Raw genomic sequence first — 14,104 nt, 5'->3', positions numbered from 1 at the left:
CCAGAGCCCTGCAAGGCTGCTTACTAAGCCCCTTACAATAGCCCTTATACACTCACAAATGTATGGCTAAATTCAGCTCTAACCCCATTTACAATCTTGTTGATGATACTACCGTCATGGATCGGATCTCAAACAATGATGAGACTGAGTACAGGAAAGAGATAGAGAGCCTAGTGGCCTGGTGTAAAGACAACAATCTCTCCTTCTACATTAGCAAAATGAAGGAGCTGGTCATTGCCTTTAGGAAGCAGAGTGGAGGACATGTTCCTGCTTGTATCAGTGGTGCTGAGGTAAAGATGGTTCAAGTTCTTAGGTGTAATGTCACCAATTTGTCCTTGTCCATCCACGTCGACAGTAGTCAAGAAAGCACACCAAAGCCTCTACTTCCTCAGAAAGCTAAGGAAGTTCGGCATGCCCGCAATGACACTTAGTAATGTTTATAGATGCAAAGGAAAACATCCTATGCAGATGCATTAGTGTGGTAGAACAACTGCTCCGCCCAAGACTGCAAGAAATTGGAGTTGTGAACACAGCCCAGTCCATCATGCAAACTAGCCTCTGTCCATCAGCTCCATCTATACTTCCCACTGCCTTGGAAAAGCAGTCAACATAATTAAAGACCCCTCCACCTCTGTTATAGAGTCTTTCACCTCTTCCATTGTGAAGAAGATACAAAGATACAGATTGAAGAACAGCTTCATCCCCAGTGATATCAGACTTAGGAACAGACCTCTCAGTTGATCTTTCTCTGTAGCTGTAACACAATAGTCTGTTCTATTAACCCGAGGTATGGTATGCCTGGAAAGCATGCAAAAACAATACTTTTCACTGTATCTCAGTACATGTGACAATAATAAAGCAAATCAAATCAATATTCCCCAAATAGAAACATCTTCTCAATAACTACCCGTTTAAACCCCCTCAGGATCTTTTATGTTTCAGTAAGATCACTCATTCTAAGCTCTAACAAATGAAGGCTTAATCTGTTTAGTCTTTCTTCAGAAGTCAAACCCTTCATCCTTTAAGCAGCCTAATGAATCTGTTTTGAACAGCATCCAATGCTAGTACCTCCTTTTGTTAATGAAAATACAGAGACTAAAACTGCACAGTAACTTATGCATAACCTTACCAACACCTGTAATAATTTGTACCAAGATTTCCATTTTTAAACCCAAACAATAAAAGGTCAAAATTCCATTTAGGCTTAATTAACTGTCACAGAACATGCCAACTTTTTATGTGCATGCTCAAGAAAACTCAAGTTTCCCCACATTTTTTTTTGGAATCGTTCTCCAGTTAAATAATAGTCTGCCTTTTGATTCTTCCTACCTCACCCTTTCCTACATTAAATTCCATCTGCCAAGTTCTTGTCAACTTATCTATATCCCATGTATCATCACAGCCTGCCCTCCCATTTTTGTCCTGTAAATTTAGATGCATTACACTTACCTCCAAAAGTCATTAATATAAATGGCCTTAAGATTTGATCCTTATGGAACACTGCTAGTTAGATGTTTCCAACTTGAAAAAGGCCCATTAATGCAAACTGTCTTGTGTTTGTTAATCAATCTTTAAACCATGCTAACAGTTTCCACCAATATCTTGAGCCCTTACCTGTATAATAATATTTTGTGACACCTTAGCTGAAAAATCCAAATACAGTGCATCTACCAATTCCCCTTTATCAACTTTGCTTGTTATATCCTCTAAGCATTCCAGCTAACTTATCTCACATGATTTCCCTTTCACAAAAGCATGTTGACATTCCAGTTGACTGCTTTTCTAAATGTCCTTCAGTAATAATAATAATTAAGGAATATTCTTCCTTAAAAACAAACTCCAACATTTACCCAATGACAGATGTTATCCTAATTGCTCGACAGTTTCTTGCTTTCTGTCCCTCTCCCTTCTTGAACAGGGCCTTCCCTTCAGAAATTTTCCAATTTGCTGGAACCCTCTTGAAATCCAGTGAGTTCTGGAATATTTTAAAGGAGTACCTCCACTACCTCTGTAGTCACTTCCTTTAAAAACATCTGGACACAGGTCTTCAAGTCCTGTGAGCTCATCTGCCTTTAGTCCCAATAGATAAACAAGGGGCAAATTATTTGTTATCTTTGGGATGCTTATATCATCCTCCACCATGAAGACTGAACCAATCTTTTGCATTGAACTATCTGCCATTTCCTTGTTCGCCATAATCAATTCCTCAGTTGCATCCTCCAAGGTTCCCCACACACGTTTTAGCTATTCTCACTCTTTTTATACATGCTTATATTATCATTTGCTCATGTATTTCTGTAGTGTTAAACCAGTTTTGATTAACTGGTTAATTAACTGGCTATTGATCAATTTAAACAAACTTCATAAAATGTTGAGAGGCAAATAAAGCTATCCATAATAGCTCAATAGATTGAGATGTGACTTATTGATTCTAAAATTCTGTCAATGAAAATAAGTGTCATTAAATGACACAAATTGTTGCTTGGAAGGCCAATTGGCTTTTGGTCCTTAGCTAGATTCTCTAACACAGCCACCTAGATATTGCCAGAAATTTGTCTAAACAATGAAGCGATGCCCTCTGATGAGCTTAACATTAAGAAACAAAGGGAAACTTGATGAGAGATCTTTAATTAAAGTAATGAAGACAGCTGAGAGGGCAGAAGGGCGATCTCAAAATTATTAAGTCTCACAAGATTTCATGTGTGTCAGTCTCACTCTCAAACGCTAGGTTGAGGGTGAACACAGAAGAGAAGATGGAGTACTGGGCTAATGGTCAGATACTTGGTAGTGTGGATGAGCAGAGGGATCTTGGTGTCCATGTACACAGATCTCTGAAAGTTGCCACCCAGGTAAATAGTGCGGTGAAGGCGGCATATGGCGTACTGGCTTTTATTGGTAGAGGAATAGAGTTCGGAGTCCTGAGGCCATGTTGCAGTTGTATAAAACTCTGGTGCGGCCACATCTGGAGTGTTGTGTGCAGTTTTGGTCGCCATACTATAGGAAAGATGTGGAGGCACTGGAACGGGTGCAGAGGAGGTTTACCAGGATGTTGCCTGGCATGGGAGGAAGATCGTATGAGGAAAGGCTGAGGCACTTGGGGCTGTTTTCATTGGAGAAAAGAAGGTTTAGGGGTGACTTGATAGAGGTGTACAAGATGATTAGGGGTTTAGATAGGGTTGAGCAGGAGAACCTTTTTCCACGTATGGAGTCAGCTATTACGAGGGGGTATAGCTTTAAATTAAGGGGTGGTAGGTATAGGACAGATGTTAGGGGTAGATTCTTTACTCAGCAAGTTGAGAGTTCATGGAATGCCCTGCCAGTAGCAGTGGTGGACTCTCCCTCTTTATGGGCATTTAAACGGGCATTGGATAGGCATATGGAGGATAGTGGGCTAGTGTAGGTTAGGTAGGCTTGGATCGGCGCAACATCGAGGGCCAAAGGGCCTGTACCGCGCTGTATTTTTCTATGTTCGATGTTCTATAGAACCAGATTTCTGTTAGTCATTCCCAGGATGTAGGTACTGCCCATCCCTAACTACACTGAAGACAATGACTGACTAGCTTGCAAGGTCATTTCAGAGGCAAGGAATACAGTAAAGGCTATAGGCTCTGACAAAATTATTTCCATTTCTGAAGAACTGTGCTCCTAAACTAGCTGAACTCCTAGTTAATTACTTACAATTATAGCACTAGCATCTATTAAATGTAGAAAGTTGCCCAGATTTGGCTTGTCCATGAAAAAAAAGCTGCAATGCAAGATGAGATTTACATATTTTAAAATATCATTTATTATAGATTTTGGAGTTTACCTAGTGACATGAGGGTTTTTGTCTCCATGTATGAAGTGGTTGAAAATTATAAAGATAGAATGCTAGAAAACCTGACCAGGCCTGGCAGCATCTGCACACACACACACACAGAGAATCAGAGTTGATGTCCATCATGATTTCTTCAGATTCCAGTTCTGAAATAAATCATCCAAACTCAAAACACCCAGAACCATTTCGCTGTCCAGCAAAGTTGCCAGACTTGTTAAGCTTTTCCAGCAAGCTGTTTGCTTTAGATTTCTAGTATTTTGGCTTGATTTGGTTGAATGATTAACTTGTCAGTATCAATGAAATTACTTTTTTTGTGAACCGGATGCTTCACCATCAACAACTGGGTGGTCCCCTCTGGCCAGAAACTTAACCATATAAGTACTGCGATTGCAAGATCAGATCAGACACTGGGAATTCTGCAAATAATTCCTACCTCACACTTACTCCCCTCCCCAAAACTTCCACACACCATCTCCAAGTCCAGATGATGATACAATATTCTCCTGTCTGGAGGAGCGTAGCTCTAACACTTGAGAAGCTTGAACGTTCGTGATAAAGCTGCCCTCTTGATCAGAACCCCATCCAACACATTAAGTATTCACAACTGTGCACAATGGCAGCAGAGTGAACCATCTACAAGATCCACTGCAGTGACTCAGCAAAGCTGCTCGACAGCATTTTCAAATCCTGTGACTGTATACTATCTAGAAGGACAAAGGCAGCAAGCACATAGGAACACCATCTTTAAAATCCCCCTCCAAGCTATACATCACCCTAGAACTATATCACCTTTACTGTGGTTGGGTCAAACCAGTGGAACTCTCCGCAAGCAGCACCAGGGATGGAACCACACCATAAATGTTGCAGCAGTTTAAGACATCAACCATTACCACCTTCTCAAGGTCAATTAACTGTGGTGATATTGACTAGGCCAGCTCCCTCAAAACATTTTTAAGCAGGTAGCCCAGACCGTAACTTTGCTATTTGTTTTTAGCTAGGTGTATTAGTGGATATTCCCAGTGTAAGTTAGCTGGTTCGACTGCCAAGTTTTAAACAAACAAAATTTAAATTTATTAACAAATTTACAGAATGAAACAAAAAGACAACAGAATACCGGAGAGCTTATCCTATCCGAACCCGACTTAATGATGCTGTTCCGAAAATACTTGCAACTGTCCAAATACACACATCCCTGAGGACAAACTGTAAAAACAGAACAAATTAAATCTTACAGGCTTGAGATTAGAAGGACATAGGGAAAGATAGAGAGCTCCCAGTTTCCACTGTGACCCTGACTCAACTCACTCCCAAACTGAATTGAACTGCATAGCTAGAGAGCTGGCCACGCCCCCTTGACTATACCAGCTTTTTCAAAAGACTAAGTTTTTGGCCTGAAGCCTTGTTAGTGCAAACAAAAAGGCCCCAATGAACCATTCAAACTTCAGACATGGAGCCTGGCCAATTACCCCCTCTCTGAAAAACACTTAAGGGCAAAGTAACTTTGTAAAAGAGCACCATTGTGACAGTGGGCTGTAAATGCCAAGCAAGCCAGTGATGCTCACATGTTCTAAATGAATAAAGTGACCAATTAAGATTTAACCATTTTGCTAAGAATCTAGAATAACCTTCTGACCTAGCCAAGTGAGGTCTAACATTCCCTTTAAACTGTGCAGCTGCTAGGAAACTCTGAGCACATTGACCAATGTACCAATGCAGTCTGCACACAGACCATGAAGAACCTTTATCACCCCACAGATACTACCAAGCCTGCTGAGGTGCACCAGCAATTTGTTTTTGTATCAGATTTCCAACACTTGCAGTACTTTTCTTTTATTCAAACGAACCACATATTGGTTTTTATAACAATCCTGTAATTCCATGGTCGCTATTAATGATACTGGCATTCAAAAAAATTCTTAACAACATGTAGTTCAGTAAGCAAAGTTTTAGCAAATAATATTCTCTTTTCTGTTTAATTTGCAATTTAATTAAAGGTCTTACCTTCTTCATCTTCCCATTGAAGCTCCTCTGCATGAGAAGTCTGCTCTGCTCTCTGTTTCAGTGCTATTCTCCTGGTCTCTTCCTGCCAGAGGAGATATTCTGTTAGCATTTACTCCAACTTGTTCAACCAAATGTTTAATAAAAAAAACTTAATAAACTTGTTCTAAATTTTTGACAAACTACAATTAGATATAAAATTTAAAAATCAAACTGATCAAGATTGAACAAGTCATATTTTAGCACAAATCCTTTTAAGTATAAACGTTGGATGCTCAGTACCTCCAATTCTAACTCAATTGTACTTGCATCAAATTGGCTAAGAAGAAATATCACAATAATTACAGCACAGAAAGAGGCCATCTGGTCCATCATGTCTGCACCAGCCCTCCAACTGAGCAATTCACATGTTGCCTTTACCCCACCTTGTCCCCCAAACCTCTTCCAATTACTTTTTGAATGCTGCAGTTGAACGGGTTCCCAAAACACTGATAGCATACTCCAAACCTTAACCACTCACTGAATGAAAAACCACTCACTCATGTCGCCTTTGCTTCCTTTACCAATTTAAATCTATGCTGTTTTGTTCTCAATCCTTTCAAAAGTAGAAATTTTGCTTCCTCCAAATTGATTCAACGTCTCCCCTGCCCAGTCACTGTTTACCTCAGACCAAACAAGACAAATATGTGTAATCTTAGCATCTCATTTGACATTGAATGGAGCTTTTCATTTATAAACTTATCAATGCTGTTACTTCTACCGCTGTAACACCAACTCCACCTCAGTCCTTCCACCACTGAAATCCCTCAAAACATCTCTGTCCACTGCAGACTTTTGTAATAATTTTGTTATTGGCTTCTTATAAACAGTAAACTATCCCAACTATCTGTTCTACATTAATTCACGGTCACTTACTAGCTCATCCTGCTGAACTAACCCTGCCACCTAACTTGCAGAATATTTATTACAAAATTGCCGGCATTTTAAAATCTTATGACCCTGTTCTGTCAAATCCATCTAGTCTACATCTTCTCTCAAACTCTGCTTACTCTAACCATTGAGAACCTCTACCAATTCCCTATATCTCACTAAATACAACAGCCAAACTGCATTGATACATTCCATTTGACATAGAAAAATGTCCCAACACACCTCAACGGTGTAACCAAAGAATGGAAGCCAAGTCCAAGCAAGTGATCTTGGAGGTGGGGATGAAGAGTAACAAGTATCCAGGTGCAAGTAGTGAATTAACAACATGGAAGAGGAAGTATTGTAGGATATTAGGGAATAAATTCTGAAGCATAGAGCCTTGCCATTAAAAAACACTGCCAACAATTAGTGGGGTGAAGCAAGAGGAAATGCATAAAAATCTAGGAGTTCACAAAATGGATGTTGGTGTATTCCAGTATAAACGTTTACAATTGATCAGCTGACCTGATAACGGACTAACATACTAAAGAACTAAGATAAACATTTCAAACATTATTGAACTCTCTGTAATGACCCACCTGTTCCAACTGATAAAGTTTATAAAAGTATCGATGCCAAAATTCTGAATGAGATACGGCTGCTGGTACCTGTTTAAGGGAAAAGAAAACTGAACACTATTTCATAACTCAAATATGCAGCTTTTAAATTAAAGTAGAAAAAATGTTAAGAATTGAGGCTCATTGCAATCTTTTTACATGACATCTATGCTGGCAGTAAAAGTGAGGACTGCAGATGCTGAAGATCAGAGTCGTGTGTGTGGTGCTGGAAAAGCACAGCAGCTCAGGCAGCATCTGAGGAGCAGGAGAATCGATGTTTCAGGCAGAAGCCCTTCATCAGGAATAAAATTTGAGGGCCGGGGGCTGAGAGATAAATGGGAGGGGTTGGGGTGGGGGCAAGGTAGCTGAGGATATAATAGATAGATGAAGGTAAAGAAGAAGGTGATAGGTCAGAGAGGAGGGTGGAGCAGATAGATGGGAAAGGTAATGGACAGGTCAAGAGGGCAGTGTAGAGTTGGAGGCTTGGGACTGGAATAATGTGAGGGGGAGGGAAATGAGGAAACGCTCAAAATCCACATTTATCCCATGTGGTTACAGTGGCCCAATGCGGAATACGAGCCGTTCTTCTTCCAGGCGTTGGGTGGTAAGGGTTTGGCAATGGAAGCAGCCTAGGATCTCCTTAACAGAGTGGGTGGAGGAGCTGAACTGTTCAGCCACAGGGCAGTGGGGTTGGTGGGTGAGAGTGTCCCAGAGATGTTCTCTGAAACAATCCGCTCAGAGGCGTGATGTCTCCCTGATGTAGAGGAGACCACATCCGGTGCAACGGATGCAGTTACTTATGTTTGTGGGAGTACAGGTAACTTTCCGAGGGATGTGGAAGGATCCCTTGGGGCCTTGGACAGATATACGAGGAGTGGTGTGGGCACAGATTTTGCACGTCCTGTGGTGGAAGGGGAAGGTGCAGGGAAGTGGAGTGTGGGCTGGTGGGGGAAATGACGTGAACCTGACAAGAGAGTCGCAGAGGGAATAGTCTCTTCAGAACATTGATAGGGGTGGGTAAGGAAACATATTTCTGGTGGTGGGGTCTATTTGTAGGTGGCAGAAGTGGCAGAGGATGATGCAATATATGCAGAGGTTGGAGTGGTTGAAGGTGAGGATCAAGGTGTGTGAAGTGGAGGAAATGCACTGGAGGGCATCGCTGATCACGTGGGAAGGGAAATTGTGATCTTGGAAGAAGGAGGCCATCTGGGATTATCCAAGGTGGAATTGGTCATCTGGGAATAGTTGCGGCAGAGGCAGAGGAATTGGGAATAATGGATGGCATTCAAAGTTTGGGAGAAGATTTGTAGCTCGGGTGCTCGTTGTGGTTCTGTTCACCGAGCTGGGAATTTGTGTTGCAAATGTTTCGTCTCCTGTCTAGGTGACATCCTCAGTGCTTGGGAGCCTCCTGTGAAGCACTTCTGTGATGTTTCCTCCGGCATTTATAGTGGCTTGTTTCTGCCGCTTCCGGTTGTCAGTTCCAGCTGTCCGCTGCAGTGGCCGGTATATTGGGTCCAGGTCGATGTGTTTGTTGATAGAGTCTGTGGATGAGTGCCATGCCTCTAGGAATTCCTTGGCTGTTCTCTGTTTGGCTTGCCCTATAATAGTAGTGTTGTCCCAGTCGAATTCATGTTGCTTGTCATCTGCGTGTGTGGCTACTAAGGATAGCTGGTCGTGTCGTTTCGTGGCTAGTTGGTGTTCATGGATGCGGATCATTAGCGGTCTTCCTGTTTGTCCTATGTAGCGTTTTGTGCAGTCCATTGCAAGGACTGCACAAAACACTACATAGGACAAACAGGAAGACAGCTAACGATCCACATCCATGAACACCAACTAGCCACGAAACGACACGACCAGCTATCTTTAGTAGCCACACACGCAGATGACAAGCAACATGAATTCGACTGGGACAACACTACTATTATAGGGCAAGCCAAACAGAGAACAGCCAAGGAATTCCTAGAGGCATGGCACTCATCCACAGATTCTATCAACAAACACATCGACCTGGACCCAATATATCGGCCACTGCAGCGGACAGGTGGAACTGACAACCGGAAGCGGCAGATTCAAACCACTATAAATGCTGGAGGAAACAGCACAGAGGCGCTTCACAGGAGGCTCCCAAGCACTGAGGATGTCACCTAGACAGGGGACGAAACGTTTGCAACACAAATTCCCTGCTCGGAGAACAGAACCACAACAATGGATGGCATTTTTACAGGAGGTGACATAGTCCAGGTAGCTGTGGGAGTCAGTGGGCATGTAGTAGATGTCTGTGGTTAGTTGGTCGCTCAAGGAGGGGAGGGACGTGTCCGAGATGGTCCAGGTGAATTTGAGGTCAGGGTGAAAGGTGTTGATCAAGTTGATGAACTGTTCAACCTCCTTGTGGGAGCATGAGGTAGCACTGATACAATCATCGATCTAGTTGAGGAATAGATGGGGGCTGGTGCCACTGTAACTGCGGAAGATGGGACTGCTCCACCTACCCGACAGAGACTAGCATAGCTGGGTCCCATGCGGGTGTCCATGGCTACCTATTTGGTTTGGAGGAAGTGGGAGGATTGGAAGGAGAAGTTGTTAAGGGAGAAGACCAGTTCAGCCAGGTGGATGAGGGTATTGGTGGAAGGGTACTGGTTGGGACGACGTGAAAGGAAGATGACTACATCGATCACTGTATCGGCGCTACCAACCTCCCCAACTAGCCCTCAACCTGACTCTCAAATCACCAAAATGTCCCCCTTCTCACCTCACTGTTGTTGAGACTGAACATTTAAACTTATCATGTGAGACTAGTGCTGTAAAAGGGTAGCGTGTCTTGTTTTTCCTTGATTGCACTATGATTTGATAAAATTCTCAGAGAGACATTCATGGTCTCAGAAATATGTCAGGTTCAAAAGACCATGGTAAAAATGTGAAACAACATCAAGTTAGTAGAGTATTTGAGTGGATCAGCAATCCGATGAGGATTGCAACATCTCAGAAGATCCAGGCCACCCTGTCTTCAATATTTCAAATCATGATAAAATATTCAGCACTCCTGATGGTGGTGGTTGGGGTTGTGGTAGTCAGCTGGAGAAGGTGGAGAGATGGATGGAGAACATACCAGAATATATTGTTCTCTGCCACATTATTTAGTTTATTTTTGATGCATTAATATTTTTATGATTTGGGACGACTGTTGATTCCCAAAGTGCTGGATGTCTTGAAACTGTTAAATCCCCAGGACCTGATTAGATGTACCCTCGAACTCTGTGGGAAGCTAGAGAAGTGATTGCTGGGCCTCTTGCTGAGATATTTGTACCATCGATAGTCACAGGTGAGGTGCCGGAAGACTGGAGGTTGGCAAACATGGTGGCAATGTTTAAGAAGGGCGGTAAAGACAAGCCAGGGAACTATAAACCAGTGAGCCTGACCTCGGTGGTGGACAAGTTGTTGGAGGGAATCCTGAGGGGCAGGACGTACACATAATTGGAAAAGCAAGGACTGATTCGGGATAGTCAACATGGCTTTGTGCGTGGGAAATCATGTCTCACAAACTTGATTGAGTTTTTTGATGAAGTAACAAAGATGATTGATGAGGGCAGAGCAGTAGATGTGATCTATATGGACTTCAGTAAGGCTTTTGACAAGGTTCCCCATGGGAGACTGATTAGCAAGGTTAGATCTCATGGAATACAGGGAGAACTAGCCATTTGGATACAGAACTGGCTCAAAGGTAGAAGACAGAGGATGGTGGTGGAGGGTTGTTTTTCAGACTGGAAGCCTGTGACCAGTGCAGTGCCACAAGGATCGGTGCTGGGACCTCTACTTTTTGTCATTTACATAAATGATTTGAATGCAAGCATAAAAGGTACAGTCAATAAATTTGCAGATGACACCAAAATGGGAGGTGTAGTGGACAGCGAAGAGGGTTAGCTCAGATTACAACAGGATCTGGGCCAGATGGGCCAATGGGCTGAGAAGTGGCAGAGGGAGTTTAATTCAGATAAATGCAAGGTGCTGCATTTTGGGAAAGCAAATCTTAGCAGGACTTATACACTTAATGGTAAGGTCCTAGGGAGCATTGCTGAACAAAGAGACCTTGGAGTGCAGGTTCATAGCTCCTTGAAAGTGGAGTCGCAGGTAGATAGGATTGTAAAGGTGGCGTTTGATATGCTTTCCTTTATTGGTCAGAGTATGGAGTACAGGAGTTGGGAGGTCATGTTGCGGTTGTACAGGACTTTGGTTAGGCCACTTTGGAATGCTGCGTGTAATTCTGGTCTCCTTCCTCTCGGAAAAGTGTTGTGAAACTTGAAAGGGTTCAGAAAAGATTTACAAGGATGTTGCCAGGTTGGAGAATCTGAGCTACAGGGAGAGGCTGAACAGGCTGGGGCTGTTTTCCCTGGAGCGTCGGAGGATGAGGAGTGACCTTATAGAGGTTTACAAAATTATGAGAGGCATGGATAGGATAAATAGACAAAGTCTTTTCCCTGGGGTCGGAGAGTCCAGAACTAGAGGGATTAGGTCTAGGGTGAGAGGAGAAAGATATAAAAGAGACCTAAGGGGTAACTTTTTCACACAGAGGGTGGTACGTGTACGGAATGAGCTGACAGAGGATGTGGTGGAGGCTGGTACAATTGCAACATATAAGAGGCATTTGGATGGGTATATGAATAGGAAGCGTTTGGAGGGATATGGGCTGGGTGCTGGCAGGTGGGACTAGATTGGGTTGGGATCTCTGGTCGGTATGGACGGGTTTGACCGAAGGGTCTATTTCCATGCTGTACATCTCTATGAAAGCTCAAATGGACGGAATTTGGCGATCTCAAATACTCAAATGACCTCAATGCAAATCTGGTGTCTCACTTGTTGCAATTGGCTTTGATCTAACAATGCTTTCAGACAGAGCATTAGCAAGTGTAAGTGGAATGGGTGGCACAGTACATACCATTTTTGTGTAAAGAGCACGCACTGCAGGACTATTAACCAATAGGTCCGAGATTTCCCCTTTCTGATTTTCAAGATTAAAATCAGCAACCCACTCTTCATAGAGCTCCAACGGACCTGATTAAAGAAAAACATGGCCTATTTACAAAAAAAAACTCAAAGATATCAATTACAAATGGTTCTGCCAAATTAATCTCCATGACACTTTAATAATGATGTTTTGCTGAAGATTCATTTTCAGTGTTAAATTAACTTCAGCTGAAAAACCCCAACAGAAAGACTTCTCTAGAGGATACAAGCAACATCTCAGAAACAGATGTTAATCAGGAAGAGAAGGGAATGGATGTTCTCAGGAAAATTGTAATGACTAGGTAAGTGGCCCTTCGCAAACTCAGAGCTGTGGGCCCTGATGGATTTCATCCTAGATGTGAGAAAAGGGACACAACCTGTGATTTTGAGGAGGGAAGAAGTATTCAACAAGTAAACAGACACTTAGTGCAGCATTCAGCGCAACATTCTTACAATCGCATAGAATCAGACTCATTTTTGTGAAAAACGAATCAGTTCTTCCTTAGGCCACACCCTATCACTCTATATCAAACTTTGCTGAAATCCATCCATTAGTTTATGACATACGTTGTTTACAAAAATTAGGAAATGAGTTGAAAATATTACTATTTTCTACTTTCAGTGGCAGACGTAATATTATTTTGTTAAAGGAATAGATAAATTGTGGCCTAATAATGATTGCAATTATTACAAAACATTAAAGTTGGAGGATATAATTCAAATTTAGGAGAGAAGGTCATTTAGAATTCATTACATTCGAAAGAGCATGGTAAATACGTGGAACTCAAGAGTGTGGTGCTGGAAAAGCACAACAGGTCAGACAGCATTAGAGCAGGAAAATTGATGTTTCAGGCAAAAGCCCTTCATCAGTCTCCAAGGCTCCGAGCCTCATTTGTGATGAAGGGCTTTGGCAGAAACCCTGATTTTCCTGCTCCTCGGATACTGCCTGACCTGTTGTGCTTTTCCAGCACCACTCTTCACTCTAATCTCCAGCATCTGCACTTTCACCAAATATGTAGAACTGTCTGCCTTGGGAAGCAGATGGTCTAATTAAGAAATCCAATTTGATTCTTGAGAAAAAGGGGAATATCGTAGCATGAACTTTTGGGATTAACCAAATGAACTGCATTGTTTTTATTACTCTCGTATTTTCCTGCATAACTTATTCCATCCTCTCAATTGAAAGTTTCTCCAAAATTTATTACCCATGAAAAAATCCCAACAGAATTAACACAGAAGGCTCATGTACGAGACCAAAACACACCCCTATATTACTTGTAAATAAAAGATGCACATCAAAAAGGTCAGATTCCATTAAGTTTCTTACCATCTGGCTCATTGCAGTACGTTGCTGGATCAGCCTGTAGACTGTAAAGACGAGCCTGAAAACCAGCACAAGGTTGTTTAGTCAAAGAATTGGCAATTAGCAGCATTCTCTAGTTTAAATTCTAAGAAATTTTACCTTGGCATAATTTGTTATTGTTCTCAAAAGTATTAAACTTCCCATATACAATACAGGCAATTTTGAGGAACTACAAAAGGATTTGCTTTTAAGTAGCACTTTTCAAAGTGTTTTATATTCAATGAAGTACTTTTGAAGTGCAGTCACTATTGTAATGTAGGAAATAAAGAAACATTAAGCACAGTGACAATTTCTAACCAACTTTTCGCCAACAATTTTCAGTAGCTACTTTACATATATAATATAACTTGAAAAATCTGGTCAAGTATTTTACCAAATGGCCTCAACACCAGGGTTGTTATA

General features: G+C 41.9%; 1 protein-coding gene across 2 annotated transcripts in view; it reads right to left on the bottom strand.

Annotated features, from left to right (window-relative positions):
* Positions 1 to 14,104, bottom strand: part of bsdc1 (BSD domain containing 1) — an 88,145-nt gene that overhangs the window by 23,294 nt on the left and 50,747 nt on the right. For both annotated transcript variants that reach the window (XM_072547903.1, XM_072547904.1), the window contains exons 5-8: positions 13,667 to 13,721; positions 12,272 to 12,387; positions 7,324 to 7,392; positions 5,819 to 5,900 (exon numbers count right to left, since the gene is read on the bottom strand). In XM_072547903.1, the coding sequence (XP_072404004.1) occupies positions 5,819 to 5,900; positions 7,324 to 7,392; positions 12,272 to 12,387; positions 13,667 to 13,721 (322 nt within the window). The remainder of the gene's footprint in view (positions 1 to 5,818; positions 5,901 to 7,323; positions 7,393 to 12,271; positions 12,388 to 13,666; positions 13,722 to 14,104) is intronic.

Source organism: Chiloscyllium punctatum, chromosome 27 (genome assembly GCF_047496795.1).
Source record: "Chiloscyllium punctatum isolate Juve2018m chromosome 27, sChiPun1.3, whole genome shotgun sequence".
Lineage (NCBI taxonomy): Eukaryota > Metazoa > Chordata > Chondrichthyes > Orectolobiformes > Hemiscylliidae > Chiloscyllium > Chiloscyllium punctatum.
This window is presented reverse-complemented; position numbering and strand designations above follow the sequence as displayed.